At 37.7% G+C, this 25,917-nt stretch overlaps 2 protein-coding genes across 2 annotated transcripts; one reads left to right on the forward strand and one right to left on the reverse strand.

The window, feature by feature from the left end:
- The first annotated feature begins 1,036 nt into the window (after positions 1 to 1,036).
- On the forward strand, positions 1,037 to 22,932 carry LOC124309572 (glutamine synthetase 2 cytoplasmic). Its single transcript, XM_046773298.1, has 3 exons — positions 1,037 to 1,188; positions 19,313 to 19,503; positions 20,803 to 22,932. Exons 2-3 carry the CDS (start codon positions 19,320 to 19,322, stop codon positions 21,726 to 21,728), a joined length of 1,110 nt encoding a protein of 369 aa, XP_046629254.1. The 5' UTR covers positions 1,037 to 1,188; positions 19,313 to 19,319; the 3' UTR covers positions 21,729 to 22,932.
- Positions 22,116 to 25,916, reverse strand: LOC124309574 (prefoldin subunit 6). The gene is made up of 3 exons (XM_046773301.1): positions 25,559 to 25,916; positions 25,281 to 25,476; positions 22,116 to 24,876 (listed from the first exon to the last, which is right to left on the reverse strand). The coding sequence occupies exons 1-3, from the start codon at positions 25,620 to 25,622 to the stop codon at positions 24,756 to 24,758; spliced, it is 381 nt and encodes a 126-aa protein (XP_046629257.1). The 5' UTR covers positions 25,623 to 25,916; the 3' UTR covers positions 22,116 to 24,755.
- Between the last annotated feature and the right edge of the window lies 1 nt (position 25,917).

Below are 25,917 nucleotides of genomic sequence, written 5' to 3' on the forward strand. Positions count from 1 at the left end.
AAAAATTGACTAAAAGATGTCTCATGACGCGCATTTCGATCTTGAAATCAAATCTTCATGTCCCCTGAATATCTTTCTTCCTTTGTACGTGAGAAAACTGTCCATAAGACGTCATTCGGACAGTATTTTAACGACTTTGTAATACAGTAGAACCTCGATTATCCGAATAAAATTGGGACCGACCCCAATAAGTTTAGATAATCAAAAGTACGGATCACCGAAATGGAATTTTAATCTTAAATTAAGTATAATAATATATACAACAGCAATTTAAATTGTCAAACAGTCCGTATTAAACATATAAATATATATTGAACCACTTTTAAATATCGAACGATCATTTTATTACTTTGGTTTTATATAGTCGTCTATTGTCAGTTGACGAACGGTTGCTCCAAATTTTTCAGCGAGTAACAATGTATTAAAAATTAAACTAATACGCATTAAAAATATACTTCTTATGCCGACGTTCGGATAATCGAGGTTCTACTCTACACGCTGTCTTCAGGAATCCTGGACCAACACATTTGTGGGTTAAGGTGATCTGCGTGCAGAGGCCCAATAGTGGTCGATTATCCGTTTTTCAGTAGACCTCAATCATTTCGGACTGCCGCCCGCCGTCAGGCCCTAAGACGACTAAGGGACTTAGAAAAGTCGTCCTGGGTTTCAACATCGGTGATAAAACAACTTCGTACAAGCCGAGATACTATTTTACAGCTAGGCGAAACTACGCTGCAGCAAAGCAGGAGCCTTGCAGTTTATAGTGTCCCCCTAATCATATGTACAGTCAGGGTTGCCTTGCGGTTGTTAATCACGCCTACATTACACATGCGTATAAAGTCGATGCATCCGCTTCGAGGATGATGATTTGTGCACTGAAAGGAGAGTCGCGATAAGCAGAAGTGGTGGTGGTGGTGGTGGTAGCGGCTGGTAGAGCATGGCGTGAGAGAGTTTGGCAGGCAATCGGCTAAGGGGAGGGATGATCGACGCATGCGCTCGAAACTGTACATAAATGTCGCGAGCAAACTGACTCGTCAGTTGATGACCGTTCGGCGCGTGGGTGCAGAATAAGATTTTTGCTCAGTCGGTAATCGTCGCGCGTTGAGAAAAGACGGTCGCAGTTATCGGACGTCGTTTTGGACGGACAGAGAAAGAGCTTCCAGTTATATCAGAAGAATAAATCTTCAGGTAAGATAACCCAGGGATCGGAATTCCACTAACGAATCTCTGATTTAGGTTTACATTTATCGCGCGCGACTTTTCTTTTCTACCGTTTCGAACGATATTTGACCTGTCGATTTCACACTTCCCACTTTCATCAGCTTCAAGCCTTGACGGAAAGTTTCGACGGTCCTTTCACACCGTTAAGTGTATTACAACCCTCGTCACGACTCCTTCTTTAAATATTTCCGCCCCCACGGTTTGCGATCGAAACGTCAGTTCGAATTTTGTAGAGAAATAACCGATTTTCAATTAATAATAAACAAATGAAAATTTCCGCTTCGGAAAGAGGAAAATATAGTGGAAAATCTGAAGCGGTTTTTATTCAAGAGTTGGATGAAACAATTTCATCGTTTAATAATTTTTTTTCTTTTTTAATACTTTAAAAATGAAGTTTGTAACCGTCAGAAATAGACGCTGTGTAACCAGGTGAAGTTCCGTACCGCAATTGGACCGCGAATTGGTGTAGAAAATTTTACGAAAATTTGTGAAACAGTTTGCCCGAACAATCTCTGACTCAAACTGCGGGCAATTTTGATTTCGACATCTCGATCTTGGCGGACGAATCGAAGGTTTGTTGTAGCGAGTAGCTATGGCAACCTGGATCGATTCCTCATTCACATCAGGGTTAGGCAAGTTAGAACGTGCGTCAAAAAGAATGGATGCGAGCTTTTCCACTGAAAAATTATAGTACCCGATATTCAATTTACCGGTTGAAAGCTGTCCCAATTGATTCGAACCCATTAGTTATTGGCAGCAGTTTGAATTGAAACGACGTTGACTATTTCCAGCGGTACATTAATTCGGGCGCAGTATTTTTTTTTTTTTTTCTCGCATCTGATTTTCCTGTGCTTCGCTTCATGATTCACCGATTCGTAGTAAACGTTGGAATCGATTTTCCAAGTCCATTTCTCACGAATACGATAAAACTGAAATTCCGTGTATATTACATAAAAAGTTGCGGTCACTCAGGGTCGATAGTTGTCAAACCATCGTCGATTTGTCGAACAATCATTTCGGTTCGGTTCTTATCATCCAAGCCATCCATGTTCGTCCTCTTGGCACACTGCCTCATGGAACACGTGCTAGATGGTTTTATGTATACGTACAATATGTGCCCACCTTGTGTACGACACGCAAGCTACTCATGGCGAGGCACTCGGAAATACAACGGAACCGCCTCCCCCAGGCACAAACTATTCCACGTTCTAAACTTTACATCACCTACGACGCTACTCGGTAGGAAAAATATTTCCGTGGTGATTAAACGAGTTTTTTTCACTCCGTTTATACTACAATTCTCCGTTTCATTGGCAGCTGGCGTGTTATTCACGTGCGGCACGGCTGATGAAGTGCAAAATTAGCAATTATCGACGTCATCGAAAGACTGAAAACGAAACAAAGAATAAAAAAATTACCATATACCGTAAAGGTTAATGCGTTAGCAAAGTTGATTCGTCGGTAAAAAAAATTTCATGGTCTACACGTTCTTCTCGATTCGTATGATCAGTTGGATCTGTTGGTCTTCCAAGTATGGTTATTATAGTTATGAAATGAGACCAGGAATCTCTCATTGTCAGTTCAGCACATGTATTCGACAGAGACGGTGTAAATATTTATGAGAACTTGGCACATGCTCGGGCCTTTGTCCAAGCTGCACTCGCTCAGCTTCGTTCTTTGTGCTGCAGGCATATTGCCTCGGGTTCTTATATATACTTGATGCATCCGTTAGTACAAAACTCTCTCGCGATGCGTTGGCACTGGTCTCGAATAAAAGAGCTTCATGGAATACACCCGAGACTAATAGATCCGACGACTGTAGCTGTTCTCGATGTTGTGCCATGTTCAAAGACATCCATGTCCCACATGGTGTATTAATTAAAGCTGAAACAAGACTGAAGTCAGTTGCGTTAACGTAACGAAACATCGTGAAACAAATCGTTTTACAATTTTCGAACGACTTTCAAGGAGTTGGCTTCTCAAAGTGTGAACATTTATTTCTTCGTTACGATTCATTAGCTGAATGTCAGACAAGTCCTAAAGGTGTGAAGTAACGATTTTCCTAAACACGCATCGTTGAAGTAGGTAACGTCACTAACGTCAACCTCGTATTAATTATTTGTCACATTCGCAATAAACGAAGAAAAATTGTCATTCTCGGTTGACTCGAAAGCATTTATATAGACAATTTGCTGACCGTTGAAAAGTAGCATACAATGAAGTTTGAACTTTATTAAACGGTCCTGAAACAAACGGTTCGAAATCGAATAAACCATTTAACCATCTTTCCGATGACAAGAATAATTGTGTAGTTGTTGGGAATCCAACGCAAGCAAACGTCCGACCTTCAGAAGTGAAATGATGTTTTGATCAGATATAATCAACAACCGTTTGAAACGAACATATATATTTTTGTTTTTCTGTCAATGTGTCAATGAATACCAAAGGAATCTAATGGACAGAGTAGCTGAAAGATAGTTTTTCGTTATTCAGGGCACGCGTTTTAGTAAAATTGCACACTCTACCTGATTAAGTACAACGCATACGTCTTTAAACCCGAGAGAGAATCGTCGCAACTTTCTAACCGCAACAGAATCCCACGTTTCCTTCTCCATAACTAATTCTTTCTCCGTCTCTGTTATCGAATCGACTTTGTTCAGTTTTTGTTAAGTATATTCTCTCAAAAGACTTGTTACAAATTTTTTATTCATTTCTTTTCCATCTCCAAACGAACTCGATCGACGAACAAATTTATGGATACAGTAACCTCACAGCTGAGAAATGTTATACAGACGACTTAGAATAGCCTCATTTACGATGATGCAATTAATTTTCCGAGTGGTTGGCTGATTTCCTGCCAGTCTCCCCCACGAGTCCGCACAGCCAACTATATACACGCCGTTACTCTGCCATAATGACGTAACCTTGCGTGGTTTACATTCTTGAATAAAGGTTCCTCTCACAATATACAACGATTTTTTATTTATTTATTTGTCTTTTTTTCGTCTCTCGCGTTTATCTTGATTTGATTTTTTCTTTTCTTCGTTTCCTTTTTACTGTTTGCTTAGTTAAATGCCGCTCTTGTACGTCTGCAGTCGCGATACTTCCGTGACATTTTCATGTTTTGTACATCCAATTGCTAAGCGATTCTGCAAGAACACGTTCCATCGAGTTGATTGTCCCGAATAACAGCTTCTACTCCATTAATTACGATGAAAATTCACCACCTTTGAAGTTAATTTTCATTTCGTTGGATTTCAGTCATCCTCAACGGCCATTCAGCCAATTAGTGTCATGCATCATTGATAACGCACCTTTGTAGGTACGACGAACGCGTCACTGAGTTGTCGAACTGTAATAAGTATCTACTCGTAAAAAAGTACCAATTATTTAACTAAACGCGACAAGATTTAATATTAAATCCTATGCAGCGAGCGTAAATATACAAATTTATTCTTATAACGTATGCGTACGGGTGTGTCGAATTTTCAAGGAAATGTGATAATACCTAATAACATGCGTGTGCGTGTACTGTGAAAATGATAAGCTTATCAACGCAATAATCTCGGACCGTGTCGAGAGCAGCTGTACATTTTTTCATAAACTGGACTGACAGTATCTACCTTGTGTCTTTTTTGTGTAGCATTGGAGGCACACATCTTTATATACCTGCCTATTAATGTAACGAATTGCCAAGCCTTAAATTGATACGCGGTCATCGAACGATTCCGAAAAATGGAAGATATTTATAATGCTTAAGAGGTTGACATTCATTGGGAAGTTTGAACGTAATTAAAAAAGCGTAAACGTACGTTTTCACACTTTGAAAGGGGGAATTTCTACTGTGATTATCTTAAATGGCTTCTATTAACGTTTGGTATTAATTAAACGTGAAAATTTATCGAAGGTGTAATTACTTCCATTATGTGTTCATCACAATAGTTCGGGGAATTGTAATATAATAGTACTATAGTAGTCTCATACTAGATATCATGGCCATTTGTGCTTGAGGGCTTATGAGCCGTAGAATAAACAGTATGATGGGTGGGGGTCAATGTTTGAAACGAACGATATATCGAAATTTCAAACATGCGAAAATAAAATAACGAAAGATGAATCGTCCGAAATCTCGATTCATCGGACATTTCAAATATTGATCCGTCCAAGTTTTTACCCCCGTCCAGTATGATAAATAACCGAAAACATTACCTCGGTCCAAATGTGAGTCTTGCAAAACTTTCTCACGAAGATGATCACGTTGTAATTCAGCTTGGTAGAAGAAGGATCGATTAGCTTAAAAGTTGAAGCGATATTAGTAGCTGGTGTTTAATGTCCTAGTAAATACCTGTTTACAATTTAACCATGTCAAGTGGGTCAGATAGGCGTAAGAACCAGAGTTAGCGAAGGCATATTTAATACACCATGAAAGAAAATAAGCACTCCCGAGTTTCGATGGCAGTAGTACGAATGGATCCATTGCACGGCCATAATTGAAACGTCAATAATCTACACTTGGAGGTATTGCGAGTGAGATTTTACACACCAGAGATTCAAGTTTTAAGGGTGACGCCTTTGCTTGGGCTCGAATGAATCATAAACTCTCGGTAACTAACCGATAATAAATGCTTTGTCAACACGAGTGTGACACATTTTCGAAAGGCGTAGTGTTTGCTGGTTGGATTAGATAAACAGTCCTTGCTTTTAATTTAATCATTGTTTACCTCGGCTGTAGCTATTGGTCAAGGTTGGAAGATTTGTGCTCAGAATTCCGAGCTAATGACTTCCGAAGGATTTTCTAAAAATAAATGTTCCAGAAATTTTGTTTTCTTATTATCTCGAAAACTGTTTACGTTATTTGCGTTGCGAATAGTGGTGCGGATTGTTTTAAAAAATACTGTTTGTTACGCATGGAATTGCCGATTCAGAGTGCAGTCTGAAGTCAATGTCTCGAAATTGCTTAGCTCTGAGGCTATTGACACGTTAAGACCCAATTGAATTGTGAATTTTTGGATAACTGAGACCAACTGCTAGAGGTTTAGACAGTACAAATTTATTTTTTGATACATTTAGACCTAAGGGTCAAACAGCTACAATCAAAAAGGGTCAATAATTGGAACAGGGTCTATAACTGGTACACTCACTTTATGATTCAGCTTGCGAACGTTCCCACATAATCACACCTGTTGCCTCTATTGCCGAACATCTGATTGCACGTCATAACGACATTATGCAACGGCTTCGCCTGCCTACCGATCAGTGAACACTATAGCTATTAGTAATTCGGGAAAATGGAAATTAATCGAATTAGCATCATTGGCGTACGGCTAAAAGTGGACAACTGATAATTGATGGAGAGGAAAAACCCATCTGGTATCAGAACGAAGTTTATATCAATGTAGAGTTTTCTTTGCTGCTTATAAGAAAAACAAAATATCTGTATAATGGGTTGATAAATTAACGGACCCTTTTTCGTGTATCTTAATTACCGTCACACAGCAATCAAATCGAGTCTCTACAGCCGATAAGAAGTACGTACGAAAATATCGTTTGCCTCCTGTTGGCCAATGGCGAACAATATCTTCTCTTTCCGATAAACTTGTACAAAACATGACAATATCATTTCTCTTGACCTGAATAGCCTGTTTACAGTATCATAACAGTTATCATCAAGCTTTGAGTGTACGTGCGATTCCAACCTGCCAAGTGTTATTCCAATTAGGGTCAATGCAGTACCAGGAAATGAGAATGCCTACATCGGTATCCATAGTACCTGTCGATCGGTTTCCGTGCATAGTGTAACACCAGCGATTTAATTCGTGCGAAAGAAATGTGATAAAAACAGACGTTACATACGCAAGTTAGCGGACAAAAAGTCAGACCATTGATATAGGTAACAAGTATGTCTGATTTATTGGTCTGATCTTATCCGCCAAGTCGTGAGGTACTTGGAATTTCTAATTGGCATCCTTATCGACGTCGATGCGACAGCTTTTATCGCCATCGCTGATTTACTTGCCGAATCTTATCACGTTCTATCGATATATTGCTGTACAGTTTATAATAATTGACGCTGATTCTGATCGACACGTAAAAAGTAACCATAACGTTCATATCAAGCCATATAATACACGGCGTGTCGTACTTTTTGCCGGCTTTTTTGTACGTCTGACTGCGAAGTTGGGTTGTGTCATTTGTATACACACGACGTAGTCCATTGCAGTTGAAGGACTTTAATTACCAATGGTTCTTGAATTGCCTTCGGCAAGTGGGGCAACAAGGTTCTCGCATCTTGCCGGACCAGCTGCTGCATCTCAAGATTTTCATAATTTATTTACAATATTGTATTCCTCGTTTTAAACATCGTGATCTGTCTTGTCGTCAGATACTCGTATTAATAATTTGTAATATTGAATGAGCTTACAACTGAGAGTCGTTTGATTCGGACAGTGAAAATTTTTTACTGTACCTTATTTAATATCAACACACCGTGCGGTAGAATGTCGAAACTGGCACATGACGTAACGTGTCGTTGCAGTATGGATGTTTTAATTGGAGATGATTACCGATAAATGCAGTCGTGCGAAATATTATCGCTGCTTGCATACTCGCAGTTGTATTTTTTATTTTACCTTGTATTCGACATTATGTTTCACCTTGAGTCAGGTTTTTCGCTGTGTTATATTGTTTGAAAATAAAATCTAACAGCGATAAGTCTTCCGAACCTTTTATCGTCAGTGCCCGTTGCTTTCATCGATGGCACCAAGAATTAAGTAACTTTCTAATTACAACTTGGCGGAGTGTCAAGAAAATTCACAGGCATCCGAATGGGAACTTGACCCAATGTGAAGTCACGCATGAAGTGCGGTACAGCTGTTCTCGGTTCGAGATTCCACAGCCACCGACACTGGCCAGCGATAAAGTTCTTTTGTTGTTCTCAACACTTCGCATCGTTCCGTTAAACAGTCCAGAGGCCACAAACCCATTAACCAGAATCACATCGAAACGATGAAGTCAAGGGATGTTTGACCGAAGCAATTGAGGTGTCAGTATCATTCGAAATCATTTCGCCGTCGTCGCGATCACTTTGTAATCTCCGAAATCACACTGAAATCGGTAATATTGAAATAAAATTATGTATCGGTAATCATCAAGGTAATCATTGGCGGTCATGAGAAATCATTTATGATTACACGAATTTCATTACAATATTAAGAAATCATATGGAATATTATAAATCATGAGAAATCACGTGATCAAAGTAAAATTCATTTCTCAAGTAATCACTCTTCCAATCACTCTATAAAGTGTATTACGGTGTCAATATTTACTCCGGTGAAACACCCCATGGATGAAGTTCTAGTTCGGGGAATTCATACGATAACCCAATATCAAAGATGCGAATATCTATGCAGAGGAAAGTTTTGTTAATAGGAAATCGGTACTAACAGGCTCCACTTCGAATAAAAAGTTTCAGGTCTGAGTAAAGTTTAGAAACACCTCGTTATTTGTGTATTTGATTCATTTTTTTTTCTCTCTTCCAAAATTATACGGTTCGTTCGATTTTGACGGATAAAAAAGAAATTTACGTTAGTTTCTGTTTGAAACACGCAATTGGAAGTGTGTCATAACTTGTATAACGTACTAATGGTATATATATATATATATATATATATATATATATATATATATATATATATATATATATATATATATATATATATATATATATATATATATATATATATATATATATAGCAGGTATATACTGAAACGTATTATTCGACTAATATGTAACGTCCCTTTTACATATATATACATCTATGTATATTTGAATGGTGGGCATGAGAAGTGTAAAGTTCTTCTTGACTTATTGTCATCAACACGCGATACTCTCACTAACCTCGTCCCTGTCTATTTATAGCGTTCGAAAATCATTATACTACACGATACGACGACATCTGTGCCGAGTGCATTGAACATTCGTTCAGACCATATGTATAGGGTCAAACTGCAAGATAACCACATTGCGAGATTTATCTAATCGAGAGTTGATTTGGCTGTATCGACGTTGTTGAATTTGATATCGTTTGCGATTCCACACCAAGCAGATATTTCACGTCAATGAGAAATCGTTGAAACAAACATCAGGCATATATCGGAGATGAAGTTACAGTTGGTGTAAAATTTTGCCGAGCGAAAGTGAAATTATTATTGTTATACCAAGAAAAATCATGTCGTTATACGTTGAAGCTGATGATTTGAATCTTTTATTTTTTGGAATCGCGTGTTTTTTTTTTTGGGCACTTTGTTAATCAGTGCTCTTATCTGTATTGTTACGAAAAATGGAATTTGCGTCAGCAGAATTTCGAAGTATTTTTCATCACATCATATTTACAGTGTCAGTATATTGTGACATGTTTGTTTACGATATAGCTGATAGCCGACATATACGTACGCATATGGCTATATATACGTCAGCAGACCGATAACACCAATTTTCATTCGTTATTACGGACTTCGGACGAAAGGCACGAAAACTTGTTTGATATGAGAAGGCATTGATTTTTTTCGATCTATCAAAGTTTAAAGATCATCTGCAAGACACGTAATTAATGACCTGGTCGAAGATATTGCCAAAAGGTGAAAATATCTCGGATTGAGACAACCGGTATTACACGGCTGGAAAGTTGACTGACTTCTGTTTAACCCTTTGACTCAAAGTGGTAACTTTACTGACCACCTATATCAAAATGGCAGACCCAATATGGCGGACAACAATGTCAAATTCGATCTAATCCGGAGAAAAAACCCTGTCCAGGGGTTTTTCGGGTCGCTGATTATGAATCTGAAATCAGATTTTAACAAATCGGTATTGCATATCCAATCAGCGACCCCGAAAACCCCTGCGCAAAAGTTTTTTTGACCGTATTCAATCAAGTCTAAAATTTTCGTCCCCCATATCAGATTCGCCATCTTGAATTTTCAAAATTTCAGTTTTTTCGACCGGATTTCATTAAACTTGAAATTTTCGCTTACAATATTGGCTCGGCCATCTCGAATATTTAAGATCCGATTTTACATTCGTAATCAACGACCCCAAAAACCATGGAATACTATCTTCTTACAAAAGTTGACTCAGCGCAATAATGCGTGACTCAAAGAGTTAAGACACATACATATGGAACAGTTTTGAAATACTCGAATACACGAACGACTTGAACCTGTGAAATGGTGCTTTTATCTTGCTGATTTTTTTTCTTTTTTCATACTGTTCGTCGTTGACGGTATTGCAAATTTGAAAGAGTAACGAAACTCTGAATAGGTCAAGGCATACATTGTATACCGCATTGAGAGCTGGTTATTCGTAATACATGTGTAGACGTGGTAGGTAAGTATCCTTGAGATGAAAAGGTAAATCAACTGGTATTGCGAGGGTTTCGAGCCGACCAAGCCTTGCCGGACTTCTTGATTATATTTCTTTTCTTTTCTCCTTTCGTCTGCCAGGAGATGACGGAAATTTACTAGAGAAGGTAAACGACCGCTGGCTCAATCTGTGTCGAGTTGAGTCGAACCAGACGCAATACTCGTACATCACATGTCTGGGAATAACATACTTTCGGATACATAATTATCACTGAGTTTTGGCACTAGCGACATCAAGTCTAAATGAGAAAACTGATCCCGTATATGTTGTATAAATTGTAAATCACTTGTTTCACGATTCAAAGCACATGCCCGGTTTCCCTGTCAAGTTTATGTCACGCATCTTTTACTCGCGGAATACTGCCAACCGTGAATAAACAGGAAAATTGAAGAAGGTTGTAACGTTTGGTCAATTTGTGCTTTTTCTTATCCACGAACTTTCTGGAATCCGAGTAAACGATACCGTCTACTCAGAATTTTACACTCGTCTCGACATCGATATTGATGTTGATTTGACTCAAACTGAAGATAAAAAAGCAAAGAAACCGTTGATTCTTGAAGATCTTTTAGTCGTCACACTGATTGTTGTATCGAATGACTTGTATTTATCGATTTGAACCTTGGAGTAAAACTAATGCCGAGGGTGAGTTGAAGAGCGTTAGTTCGAGTTTAAAATTTAATATCTCGGCAAGAAAGCATCGTTGCGCTGATGTTAAAAATGGAATTTGAAGGGGATACCGTCATCTTCGATATGATATCAGGGGACACCTAGATCGCCATTATTACACAAGCTGCGTTGAATCGAGTTTAAAATTTTAATTAATGGATTTACAACGTCGTCTTTGGGGTGAAAGTCGCAAAAACGAATTTTGAAGGGAAATTCGTAAGCTTGAAAACGCTCATCTTCAAAATTAATAAAAAAAAAAAAGATTGATCCTCCCGTCCCGTACAGTATTTTGAAGTTGAGCCGCATTTCGCATATTCGTCAAAAATTGCTTCAAATTGGCACAACTTCGAAACGAACAGACGTAGATCAAAAGTTGATACCGTAATTTAAAGCACACATTTCAAGCTTTAAAATGCATTTTTAATCATTAGTCTACCCACACTTTTCCCAAAGTTACGGCGTTTTGAAATAACCTGTTTTTTTTTTTTTACACGAAAAACAAAAAACGAAAAAAAAGAACAAAAAAACGGCAGGTCAATTTTTGTGAGAAGTGTATTAACGATATTCAAAGAGCAACGGCCTAACGCTTCCAGAGCAATAGTCTACGTACAATGCATATCTAATCCTTATCTCCGCACGTGACGAGGCAAAAAGAGATAATGAAATTACTATGCGCAAAGTGCGTTGTAGTTGTAGTACATAGTATAGTAAAAAATCACGTTTTTGCCCCTCCACGTCATTAAAGGAACGGAGTAATGGTTGCAAAGGTTAAAATATATTAGCTGTTTGCTTCGCGTCTCACGATTTCATCACGTGATAATTGGCTGACGATAAAACATACGATACACATGTATACGTGTACATTGCATTTTGTGTACCAGGATATATAGCGTAGGCAGCTTCTAACTGGCTGCGTGTCTGCGTTTTTTTTGTTTTTTTTTTTTTTTAATTTTACTTTGCTCCCTTGTCTGCGAGCCACGTTCTTTTCTATCACGTGAAAAAATTTCGGTCAAACTCCCGGACAGAAAGCAGACCTGTCGTAGATCGAGTGATTGAAACAAGATAAAGTTATGCTGCATGCACGTATTAATAATATAATTGCCTCTGTTTATTACAACTCCGTATCGCACCTTGTGCCTTGATATTACTGATTTGAATCGCCTCATTCCGGGATCGCAGCTCGCTTTCCGAGATCAACAAATCTGGATTTGATTAGTGACTCGGTTTTTTTAATGACAGTGAAGCTAATAGCACGGTATTTTTAACACGGACAATCTCGTTTACAATCATAGGTTGCGATTAAATGGGGTCAATTGTATTTTGAAAATTTACTACGAAATACGAAAACCCTGTGTAGTCACACTGACGGTGCAATATATCAGCTTCAAGCAATCGCCACATCAATTATCGATTCATCGTTAAAATAATACAAAATTGTCTTGAATTGTAATCCCAAAATTTTATTTGTCTAATAACTTGAATCTACAACTGAATCAATTTCCTATCTTCGTAATATCGTCGCTCTGAAATCCTTACCTAAAGTTATACAGATTCTCTGATAACCGTAAGAAGAAAGTTTGGAACGATAGTAAAATAACCCAGTTCTCCCATGAAGGTATAGTCTAACTTTTTTTCAAATTTCTAATACTTTTATGCACGTTTTATAAGCAGATAAACATTTTTAGACTCTTGGGTGCCTAAGTCATGAAAATTTCAGACTAAATTTCGATAATGTATTTATTGCCATGTTTGTAACAAACAATTAACGTGAAAAAACTGGTTTGTCTCAAAGAAAAAAAATCTTTTTTTTTTTCAGTCAAGTAGACAGCTGAGGCTCTGAATATTTTTTTCGTATTCTTCATACACAGTTTCATAACATATATTTTTTCAGAATTTTCGGTACGCTAGATTGAAGAAAAACGAGACGAATTTGAAAAATTCAAAAATTTATCATCGTTTTGAATTTTGTAATTTTGAGGTCAGAATCGTAATCTTCGACCCCAGAAACCTAAAAATCATCTATGATGCTTCAAAATTTGTTTAGTATAAAAATGTGCTTCTCAAAGGGTCAAGCAAACCATTCATTATAGAGAGATTTTCCGCATTCCACTTTTGAAGTTGACCGATGCGACAGTAAAAATACAGTACACGGGCATGCGAATAGACTTGTATTGGTCAACAGAGGAGGTATTGTGGTGAAAGAAAACACCATTATGAGGTGATATTTAAACTCCGGTATATCCACGACGTATTGTTCGTATTATAAGTGGAGAAATTTTCCAATTACATGTTGAATATTTATCGTTCGTATACCGCAATTGACCGCAAACGTTCCAATCTATAACTTTACTGTAAGAGGAAACTCGTTATAAATAAATTTGTACACTAAATTAATGCAAGTAAAATTTATGACTCCTGTCTCATATTTCAATCCAATCAATAATTGCTACTCTTCGAAAGATTATAATTTTTCCAATTTTGCGGCTATGATTGCATATGAACTTATTTCTGATTTTAACTTGTGATGAAAGGTGTTGTCTTCCGAATTTTTATCTTACAATTTATTTTATTACGATCATTTATTTATTTGGTTCGTTACGAGAAGTCTTATTGATTTATATCGTAAGATGAATTAGTGATTTTTTTAAGATGTTTCCTTTTTAGTTATTGTGAATTCGTGATATCTTTAGCTGGTTAAATCCTGGTCTTTAGTTATCTGGAAGACTTTTACTTTTAGATAAACTAAAGTTGACAGAATCTCTCCGATGAACTTTTACAACAGAGGTGGAACGACTTAAATCTAACAATGAATTCAAATCAACTTTTCCAGTGCACTTGACGATACCAGCGATATGAAATTCGTAAATAACTTTATTTATTATTCACAGAACGTCTCAATTCCTACAACATCTCTTACCGAATACCTTCTCCTCCCTTTTCACAACAATCCCGTGAAAAGAGCGTTGTTTATTAAACTTGATCTTATTTTCTATCAATAAAACATTCACAAATAACTCTAAATTAACTTACTACTAATTTACAAACTATAAACCAATGAAAAAACTAACCTGCTTTTTGCCGAACGTTTATAGCGAACAAATAACCAATTTGTGTCATTTTTGTGTGAAAAAATGACGTTCGATTAATGGAAAAAAACGTCGTGGGTGAAGCTGGTTCAAATTTTACACCCTGTAATGCTCGTTGGCTATACCTGTTCGAAGGGATATAGATGCTAAGGCCGTGATCAGATCGTGAGAATATATAGCTCCCTATAGTAAAACCATACCATGACCGTCGGTTTGTATAATACAAACCTGCACCGCAGCCGGTTTGATAATTCGTCTGGCCTCGCTGCAAAGAATTCTGTAGGAGTAACTCAACTGGAGCAGCTTTTACCGCGATTTTGTCACTTTTTGTTGCGTTTGCGAAACACAGAAGCGCTCAACAATTAATGTAAGCGAAAATACCGGGGTGGATATTCTTGTAAAAAGAAATTTATCTGAAATACTAATATCAACTTTTTCCGATCCATACTGTAACAAGACCCCGATAGCAGATTTTTGAATAATTTTTTTGATGGATGATACTTTAAAGAAATATTCGTATTCTTAATTTTAATATGCTTAAATGTGGGCTGGACATAAGCCAGTTAGAATCTGGAGATCGATTTGTCGTATGGAAAACTTTCTCGGAATTCTTATTCTCGAGTGAAGTCGTATTTACGAACTTTTAATTCTGGTCAAACTATTCAAAGAAGTTGATTGACTAAAATCGACACTGATTAATAAATCTATTACGAAATAATCGTCCATTAAGTAATCGTATCATTACTATTTTCGTATTGAAAAATGAAAAAATGAAAAATGCTCGAATGTAAAATAAAATCTTAGATATCGATGCTTTACTTCAAATAACTTCAAAATTGTTCAAAATTCGAACAGATTTTGATTATCTCTAGTATAGTTCGATTTCACTCTATGACAACTCGTTTTGTTCAAAATACCATTTTTCACAGTCACCGAAACACTTTTTTTTCAACGGTAGGATCGATTGTGTGATTTTTTTTCATTATCATAATCGATATCGGTACTGTGATATCGTAAAACTGTATAGTCCAATCATTCCAGCATGATACATAAAAAAAGTGTATAAGTACTTCGTACAAAATGGTTTTCTGAATAAAACAAGCTATCGTAACGAATCTACTAGAGGTTTTTTTAACCACTTTGAAACAATTTGAAAGAAAGCATCGATATCTATAGCTTCTGTTTACAATTGCAGTATTTTCTATTTTTTCATTCGTAAAGACATTTGCATAGCTTACGAATCGAACGATTTGACACAAACTCAATATACTCTTACCTTGTAATAAGATTAATAAAAAGTATCATTTTTCCGTTAAACACAACCTCCTTAACCCAACGTTACTGGAGTTCAATCTCATTCGATCAGATCAGTTACATCGAATCAGAACAGGTCAAAAGTTGTCGATGCCAATCAACTTCATTCTGCCGGGTTTCATTGACTCATATATCGTATATTATTAAGCTTGATTTGTTGTCTTCGACGCGAATTTTTAACGACCATTCATTCATTCGTTGGGTTACATAAAAGCCCAAGAATCATACCGATCGAACCTTGTCGAGTTCTACAAATATTTGTAAAGCGAAGACAGAAACGCCATTCGAAGGGCGGGAACAAAAGCCCATGGGAACCACAGGGCCAAATATAGGACACCCCGTTGACTATAGGGAGAGTTGAGGATGCAAGGTGGGGTGAAGTATATAAGGGAGGCCAGGCGGGAGTTGGCAGTACATTGCTTTCCACTGGAGAGCTTTCGCCGTTTTCAGCTTTTCTCTGTATAATCAGTGACGCAATAACTTTCTTCGCCCCCAAAGAAAGATCGCAGCTAATCATTGTGACGTGTTCAAAGATTAATCAGCCCTGTAAACAGCAACAACTGAAAAACCTGTGATATTAGCAACGTAGTTCGCGAGTCCATCTGCGCAAGGACTGGCATCCGTTTTGGGAATCAAAAGCCAACCGAGCTCGTTAATTCTATAAATTATAGAGCCATTTTATCATGAATACGGGGATATTAATTAAGATATGTGAGGCTGGTATTTTCCAGCGTGTGTCTGTAGGGTGCAAACCACCGTGGATTACACTCGCCAGATGCATAAGGTAAGATTGGGATATAAATATGAACTCTTATACTCTTCGGTAATTCAATCTTGGAGTTCCTGTATCAACTCTGTAATCAGTTGAGTCGTAAATTTTCGGAATCAGCGATGCCATTTCAGGTATTGATTATCTTATTGTTAGACTGCGCAGCTCTTCGGGAAATTAAACCAATGATCCGGTATTCGAAATTGAGTTCAATGTTTACCAAGAGCTTGTTCAAGCATTCTGGCTTTTATTTATTTATTCGTAATATTGGACTTTGGCATAACATCGTTATCTTTGTGAATGAATCGGCTTTTGAACCATCCATCGCCTCGTCAAATTTCCAAATCACGACTCGACTAGCTCTCCAATATTTCATGTGTTTGGTTTTTGGTCATCGTCAAAGCTTCCAAGCAATCTTGGCTCCCTATTCGCCCTGATGTACGTGAATTTACTACCACACAGTACACAGGCCTTGGTTGGTCGATACGAAATACGTATAATTCATTCTACGAGCACTCACGATACTCACAATAACAATGTCAGTGATTAACGCACGTAACCTTTACCGACACGATATACGTATATGTGCAGGTATATATACCCAAGTGTGTTGGTTAAACAAGCACAATATATGGTTGACCAAAGGTCACAGCTGATAACAATCGCTGAATATTGCCAGATTGACATGCGTGAGTGTACAACAATCCGGATTAAGTGTCACAATGGCAGTAGCTGTGAAATTCTACCAAACGATCGCATTAAAGATAAGATAAGATAAGATACTCATATACGATGGACCTAAACTCAGATTTACGAACGTTCCTTCTTACTTATTTCCTTCGATATTTGTTTCGTTTTGAAATTTCGAACGGTTATTTTTCTACTTACATTTATGCACCAAGGGAAGGGTTTGGAAAATCCATTTACTACTATCGAAAAGAGACCGAATCAGAAATATTTATTACAGTTTTGGTTTTGTCAATCATGCGTACAGCCTGCCGATATTTTCTGTTTTAAAAACATTTTTAATCATACTATAACCTTGTCGCAGAGTATTTCTGGAAACTGTTTTTACCCATAAACGTTCAATCTTATCGTATCGTGCCTTATAATTTCAGAGTATAGCTTGCATTGGCCTATATAAATCTTATCGATATGAGGCATATAAGCACAATAAGCTCTTAAGTATTACCGTACATGATGGGTCATTAACTGGCATACGATTTTTCGTAATCACGAAGCTGATATTGCGTAACGCTCGACAAGGAACTGATACATTAAACACATTATACAGCGTGTACAGTAATTTCTTTTGTTGAAGTGAATTAACACTCTATTTTTTTTTTCTATGTCCCTATTTCACTCTCCAAGTTTGAAACACTTCGTCAATTGAGAGAGACGAAGCTTAGAAAGCGTAAACCATGACTTGACGGCAAGAGGGTTTATGTAAATGCGTTGTGTAGTGTCAGTAATATGAGTGCACCGTAGCTCACTGCTCATGTGCAGCTTGCGTGGGCGTCAATATTCCAGACTCAAAACAGCATTATTAAATATACACGATTAGTTGCAGGTGATTCACACCGTTCGTTTCTAGCAATTGATAGGTTACAGCCACAAGCTTGATATCCGGTGCGAAGAAAGCTTGGAAGTTATGGGCGAAGTGTTTTAGAACGAATTCTCCAACTCCTTCACCAGTATAGCTTTGATGCTAAAAATAGGCCCAATTTTCCCCACTAATTTCAGCCTGAATGGTACCCTACAAGAGTACAAGTATAGTGTAAGGGGTGAAGTAATTCATTCGCTCGATGAATCTTTCTTGGAAAATAAAAAGTGAGGAATTGGGCAAGACAATCGATATGGTCAATTCAATCCACGCTTCATGCAAGGGGTTTGAAAGATTGACACATGCAGGGTATCAAATTGTAGACAAGGAAAATCACAGTGTAAAAAAATGGGATAGAAAATTCTTTAGCTCGATGAAAACGAAAATAAGAAAAAGAAAAAGATTACGTTTAGTTTGTGAGCCGTAACTGAAAGACCCTCAATTTTCAAGCCAGTATAGAAAATGTCCTTTCTAGCTGTGAGAATAGAGATGGTTCACAGTAATTATCATTGCACTAACGTCGATAGTTTACGGCTTTCCGTTATTCACCAGCTGAACAACGACGATTCTTATCTTACTGATTTTTTCCCCAGACGACGATATTCCGAAATTTAGATTTCGAATGAAGAAAATCCGGCCATCGATCGCTCTTTGCTCCAAGTCTGAAATCGTTCGACGACATTCCTTCTTCACATGCCTTATCACGTTGTGGACGCAACGAATTAAATAATCGCATTTGTTCGACGATTTTCTTCATTTGAATGTAATATAATGTAGAGTATCCGAGTTTCGTGAATGCGAGTGTCAATGAAAGTCTATTAAAGCACCTTGACTGTAACAGCGTGATCATAATCATTACTCACGAAGGTGATCGTCTGGTATTCTCGTAGCTGTGTATAATCACAGAAGCAATACATATATCAATGTTCCGAAAATGCAAACACTGCTCTGATCAGACTTTGAACAGCTGTTAGGCAAACTCAAAGTTAGCTTGTCTCCGTCGTAAGTTTAATGGTCTCTTATCATCGTCTTACACATGGGTTGATGAAGTGTTTTTACCCTACTTTGTCTGTTGACACTTGTCTTTTGTCAAGTACGAGGACAAAGAGGTTCCGCTTTTTTCATTCCGCTGTGTTTATCTATTAACACGCTGTGGGCCTTGATCAGACTTTACATATCGACGAAAAAATTCTACGTGATATTAACTTGTACTTTAAACGTTGTTTCAGCACCACGATGTCGCGAGCAGTGTTGAGGGATTCGCCCAACGCTGGGATCGATAAGACCCTCCTGAATCGGTACCTGGACCTTCCCATGCCTGAGAACACAATCCAGGCAAAGTACATCTGGATCGATGGTACCGGCGAGGGACTACGAAGCAAGACTCGCACCGTCGATTTTATCCCGAAGGACCCCAAGGGTTGGTTGAAACACTTTGAATATCAGGATAATCACATCCAACGACGGTTTACCAAGTCACGCGACACTCGCTGGTTGTCCATTCGATGAATTATCCTGGAAGAAATGATACATGTACACGTACCAGGAACTGTGCAATTCATTAGTCAGAGTAGAATCCTAGAGGTCATTAATCATTCTCTCCTTCAATCGTACATATACGCCTAATAACTTTAAAACTATGAAATTTTGTTAAAAGAACCCTGATAGCACGCAATACGATCAGAAAACTTTGAAAATTATTGAGATTTTGAATTTTCGCTTGGATGTTTTCTAATTACGACAAGTCAGGTTACGGTCAACTTTTACATTGTTGACTGTAAATTGACAATCTAGCGGGGATTCGTAAACGTATCGTTCACATGTGGACAACCATTGGCGTTTTAAATACGCTATAATTTTTTATTTCACTGGAGGTGTACGCTTAATTGAGAAAAAGAGAGCAGTGAATGCTTTATACACAGTCACTTTTACATTGTTATCACATAGAGTAATACATTTTATCTTAATTGCGTGGATTCGTATAGTACCCATGTATAAAAATTGTTTGCAATATGTGCATAAATTACGTTCATACGCTTATCAATATCTTACATCTCGTATTTGGATGCTGGAATCCTTTTTATAAGAGAAAGTCTCCAGAGGTTTCGGGAATATATTTATACCAAGGCCAAGTCGTTACGTAATTATGCAAAATAAAGCGTGCTACAAATTTTAATGATATGGAGTAGAAAAACAAAACAGTAACCATACCTTTCTCGAATCATGAAGTAATCGCTGTAATGAAATTGTATACTACGGCATGATATATTAACCGACAATTTAAAGAATTGTTCATTACGGATTACCGATGCAAATTAGTGACCATATACATATAATGATTATTTTGAGAATCTCCACATACCTTGCTGTCCACTGTCGTGATGACAAGTATTGGATAATGTCCTCATGACGTCAGAACCTGATTATCGGCGTCATTTTATCACCACATAACCTAAGTTTTTAATTTTAATGGAAGCAAATCGTACTTCTTGGAGTTTCAAATCACTCATGTCATGAAAATTAATTAACCAACATCAATAATACATCTGTTCTACCATCCACACGTGAAAAACACGTCGATCAACGCTCAGCTGTCAGTCTGATTGCATTACTTTAATTTGTTTTCCACCAGATGACGCATTGAAAAGTGACAATGCCAGTATTCAGAAAAGATGAACCTAGTTAACGAAGCTCATACCATACGTTTGTTCATTTGCAGAGTTGCCAATTTGGACGTACGACGGTAGTTCAACGTACCAAGCGGACGGTGCCAACAGTGACATTTACCTGACCCCGGTGGCGATCTATCGCGACCCCTTCCGAAGAGGCGACAACAAGCTGGTCCTCTGCGAGACTTACAAGCCGGACAAGACACCGACGGAAAGTAACAAGCGGTTCGCCGCCATGCAATCGATGGAAGCCGTGAAGGATCAGGAGCCGTGGTTCGGTATCGAGCAGGAGTACACCTTCCTCGACTTCGACAACAGGCCGTTGGGCTGGCCGAAGAACGGTTACCCCGGACCCCAGGGACCGTACTACTGCGGTGTCGGTGCGGACCGAGTGATCGGGCGGGAAATCGTCGAGGCTCATTACAGAGCGTGTCTTTACGCCGGGGTGAAGATCGCCGGAACAAACGCCGAGGTGATGCCCTCGCAGTGGGAGTTCCAGGTCGGTCCCTGCGTCGGGATATCGGGGGGAGACGACCTTTGGATGGCGCGGTTCATCCTCCACCGCATCGCCGAGGAGTACGGCGTGATCGCGACCCTCGACCCGAAACCCGTCGATGGAGCGTGGAACGGCGCTGGTGCCCACACCAATTTCTCGACGAAGACGATGCGCGCCGATGGCGGAATCGCCGAGATCGAGAGGGCCATCGACCGCCTCAGCAAGAAGCACCTCAGGCACATCCAGGCCTACGATCCACGCGGAGGAAAGGACAACGAGCGCCGTTTAACCGGAAAGTGCGAGACCAGCAGTATCCACGACTTCAGCGCCGGCGTCGCGAACAGGAACGTCAGTATTCGTATACCTCGCGGCGTCGCCGAGGACAAGAAAGGGTACTTGGAGGACAGGAGGCCCAGTAGTAACTGTGATCCTTATTCCGTCATCGACGCCCTTGTTCGCACTTGCGTTCTAAACGAGTAATCGGACTTGGTGTATAAATTGTACAATACGGGGGGGGGGGGGGGGGGGGGGGGTCGACGATTTATCATTGGGAATGGAAATGTAGCGCTGTGACATCTGGTGGCGAAAAAATACGTTAACCTAATTTCGGGGCCCGTATTTAATTTTTAATGAGCACTTTTATAGTATTTTTTACAGGTTTACAGGCTGCATGTGAAAAAACTAAAGCCTCGCAAATTGCATCAAGTTGTCTGTATATGTTTTCTATTCGCATAATTGACATAAAATATTTTGCCGATAGTTCGGTTCTCGTCGCCATATTGCTTTATAGCTACACCTCCACGTTCGTTCCCGGAATAATCATAGAAAGCCAGTTGAAGTTTACATGAATAATTTTTCGTTAATTCGTTTCACATCCTCTAGCACCTGTCTTAGAGAAGGGTTATGAACTAATCAAGAGGAATTAATATCACTATTTTATAGATCTTTGACCAGCAGGATTGACGGGATTATTTTTATTGCGCCCATATCGTAACGTAGTTCAACTGTCTTGGCTGAGGTCCATTCGCCTGAAGAATCTTTGAACTGCGCATATCAATTGACGCGTAGGGCTTGAAGTAAAATGCTAAAGTGAAAGTCAGCAGTTGTGCCCACGTCCAACTTACGTGACCATGAAATACACGAACCTGGCGTCAGACACGCGTGTAATACCCTTACATAATTCACAAATTTGAGTCAATATTGAATATAGGATATGTGTATACAATAATAAGACGCGTTGATACTAACAAAAGAGTTAATTACGCCCAACTAACGTTAACGTGAAATCCTATTAAACCTCTCGGCCGCGCACGCGAAATGTAAGAATATAGATAATAAAAATTGATAATACAATGTATATGCGCCAGCGCACCAGCGTCATACAATTGGCAACAATAATATTCTATTTTAATATGATATTGAGATATTATATATAATTATGTACGTAATCGTTGTAATATGTATATTATATTATAATATATTATATATACTTTCCTATTTGTATAAACATATTTTCTATATCAACGTTGTAGATACGAATCATTATACTATTACTATATTATAAATATTATATACACGATAAAGATAATAATTACTATGTTTAGGAGGAGGTTCGCGCTACCGACTGGGGCCGGATACCCGCTTGTTATGTTATCTATTAAACAAATATATGAGCAAAAAAGAACGGTGCTCGGATCTGTAATTCATTTCGAAACCCAGCAATTCGTTTACTCGCCTGTCCTCCCATTCAAATTTTAAATCATAAGAAATTCGAGACCTCACGTTATATAATATAACAACGAAACTTGACTGCTTATAAATACTGCGTCGGCTTATTATTTATCGATAACGATGTATATTCAATAGGGCAAGACTTGAAAGCTTGTTTGACCATTCAAATTTCGAATGGAATAGAAAATGAAAAGAACTTACGAGGAAACGAATTAAGTTAAGAGTTGTCGTGGGCGTCGGATTAGCCGGAAACTGATCCTATCAAATCCATCGTAAAAAATGTTACGAACATAGTTTTTCTACCGGAGATATATCCAAACTTTAAAGACCTCGCACTCGATAGTTATGAATAACAATGCGGTCAGTTTATTGCGTCCTCGTATTCCCTCATCTTAATCAGATTTTGGTTCGCAAAGAAATTAGTACACTACGGGATAATATTACATGTTTGTTTATTTTACTAATAGCATATTTTTATTTGACGAAGCCTATATAACTGCTTTTTTTTGCTAAAAATTTGATCCCAAAATATGAATCGCCGATAGTCGTTGGGTAAAATTTACTTTTATCAACAATTCTAAGTGAAAAAAATTGTTTCAGTAATTATACCAATGCCGTCAAGGTCTTATGACAAATATTTGCATTTGTTTAGTATTCTTACCTATACGGTAGAATTCAGATATGTAAAAATTCAAATGATTCCGTGATGTTTACTAGTATAGATTAATCGGGAAATATATGATTCCGCGTAATAGAATATTCAAATTATCTGCCGACATATTTCGATTATAAATGCTGGTAAACAAACGTACCTTCCCGTACAACTTGATTCTTATTCGAAAAACTACGCAACTCTTTTACTGCGTTATACGATACGTCTGCAGTGACTTAATTGGTAAACAGGATGATCTATTTACAAGTCTCAATACTATATGTTGTTGACAGAGAACTTATATAAGACTCTTGCAAACGTGTGAATGCGATCTTAACAATCATTAGAATGCCCGTTGTTTTACCAGTAGATAATAAATCCTTCATACTGCAAATATTCAGCGAGAAAATTATTTCGCTCTATTTATCGAGGGTATTATATACTAAACGTTTATAAACTACCACTACGAAGAAATACAAACGGATCAACAATAAGTAGACCTTATTGTGGGCTACGCTTTTTGAACGTGTAGGATTTTTGAATGAAATTTTCCAACGAATTAAAAGAGATTGGCCAGTTTCGCATTCTGAACAATGACTTTTAAACAGCACAATTTACGAATATCAATACGAAAGTCGAACTCTGTTAATGGAAGTATTTAAATTTCATGAAATAAGAAGAACCACAAACAATCTTTTTTCGCACAGAAACAGAAGCAATAACTAGTTACTTCTACAGTTTTTAATTGAGTTATTTAGTTTTTATATATAGTTTTCATATATTTTTAATATTTCAATTTTGAAACATTCCTTTCAACATCTTCAAGATTAGATTATTAAATAGAGGCAATGGTAACTTTTTGATCTACTGTTAATTATTTTTCCAAGGGATCTATGATTTTATAATGTTCAAAAGTATATTCTTTATTGAGGTTTTAAACGAGGTCAGTAAATTAAATTTAGATCTAATTATGTATTAGGTAATTAATGTATTTAATGAAAAATATGAATGAGAATTATAACGTTCACATTAGGGACTTCAGATGACAAGATAATCTCAAAGCGTACACAGCAGTAGTGAATTATTTAGTAGATTATTAACAATTATGTATTTTCCGATCGTTTTTAGGCCTTCATAGCTGCCTTCAATTGAGCCTGTTGAAAGGATTGTTGAAGTTTAGCCAATGCCTCGCGGTGAGTATCCTGCTTTTTGTCCAGGTTTGCTATCAAATCTTCAGTGCGTTTTCTGAAAACAATATTAAACACTCTTCGATTGGCAAGTCTTATTACTATACCTATGTATCTGTAATTCTGTGAAAGTATCAGCTTTCCAATCAAATTGACAGAGTTACGATTGTTCGGCACTATGCCTTCTTTTAGTCAACGTTGGCACCTTTGGCTGCTAGTTTCAGCTTTACGTGAATCTTGAAACACTCGCAAACTTCAAATGTATTTGACCAATAATCAACACTTGGAAGAAATCAAACATCGCTGAATGAAGGTGACTTGATTTATTCAATTAACATTCGTAACGAAGGTAGTAAAAATCTTGTATATGGCCTTTGGTTGCAAAGTATTCATACTCTTGTTTCGCCGAATGTTGTACTGAAGTGTAAAATTTTTATTAGAAATATCTTAGGCGATACTTACAATTCGGCCGAAATGTACTCCATTCTTTTGACAACGTTTTGCTTTGCCTCTTCCAAGTCCTGCTTGACCAGCACCGGACCAATTAACTTAAAAACTTCGTTCCCTGATTTTAAAAGATCTAACTCTTGTTTTACAGCGGTATTTTCATTTAACTGTCCATCGAGTTGCTGCCGTTGTAGAAGAGCCTTGTGGTAATCTGATATCGAGAAATATTTCTAACGAATTAATGAGTCGAGAGAAAATCAATCCAGTGTTTTAATGGAAAGAGTTGATCTTACCTTTTTGAACAATTTTAAATTTATCAAGTTCAGCTTGAAGTTTCTTTTGAATCTCATCAACCATTTTAATTGAGTAATGTAGATATTACCTTGTGAAATTAAATCAAGAATTGCGATAACGCGATGGTCAATTATTTATTTCTGTAATATCCTAATTTCCACAACTTAGCAGGATTCTGTAAATGTTAGGTTAGGTCGAAACATCACGCAATTCCGGAAACCGAAGCAACTTAATGTAGGTGGAAAAGTCGATTGCTATATCAAAAATCTAGTGAAACTGTGAGTGGAACTGAAACAGAGCTTGTTAACAATCTAGTGAAGCAAGAAAGACAATAAGGTATGAGTCACAGTAATATTCG

Source organism: Neodiprion virginianus, chromosome 7 (assembly GCF_021901495.1).
Source record: "Neodiprion virginianus isolate iyNeoVirg1 chromosome 7, iyNeoVirg1.1, whole genome shotgun sequence".
NCBI lineage: Eukaryota > Metazoa > Arthropoda > Insecta > Hymenoptera > Diprionidae > Neodiprion > Neodiprion virginianus.

Bases quoted from the DNA above. Each gene is read 5' to 3' on its own strand.
- LOC124309574 (XM_046773301.1), bottom strand. From the start codon at position 25,622: ATGGTTGATGAGATTCAAAAGAAACTTCAAGCTGAACTTGATAAATTT. The intron at 25,477-25,558 runs GTAAGATCAACT...TCTCGATATCAG, and splicing joins ATTTAAAATTGTTCAAAAAG to ATTACCACAAGGCTCTTCTA. The intron at 24,877-25,280 runs GTAAGTATCGCC...TATTGTTTTCAG, and splicing joins GAGTACATTTCGGCCGAATT to AAAACGCACTGAAGATTTGA.
- LOC124309572 (XM_046773298.1), top strand. From the start codon at position 19,320: ATGTCGCGAGCAGTGTTGAGGGATTCGCCCAACGCTGGGATCGATAAG. The intron at 19,504-20,802 runs GTTGGTTGAAAC...GTTCATTTGCAG, and splicing joins TATCCCGAAGGACCCCAAGG to AGTTGCCAATTTGGACGTAC.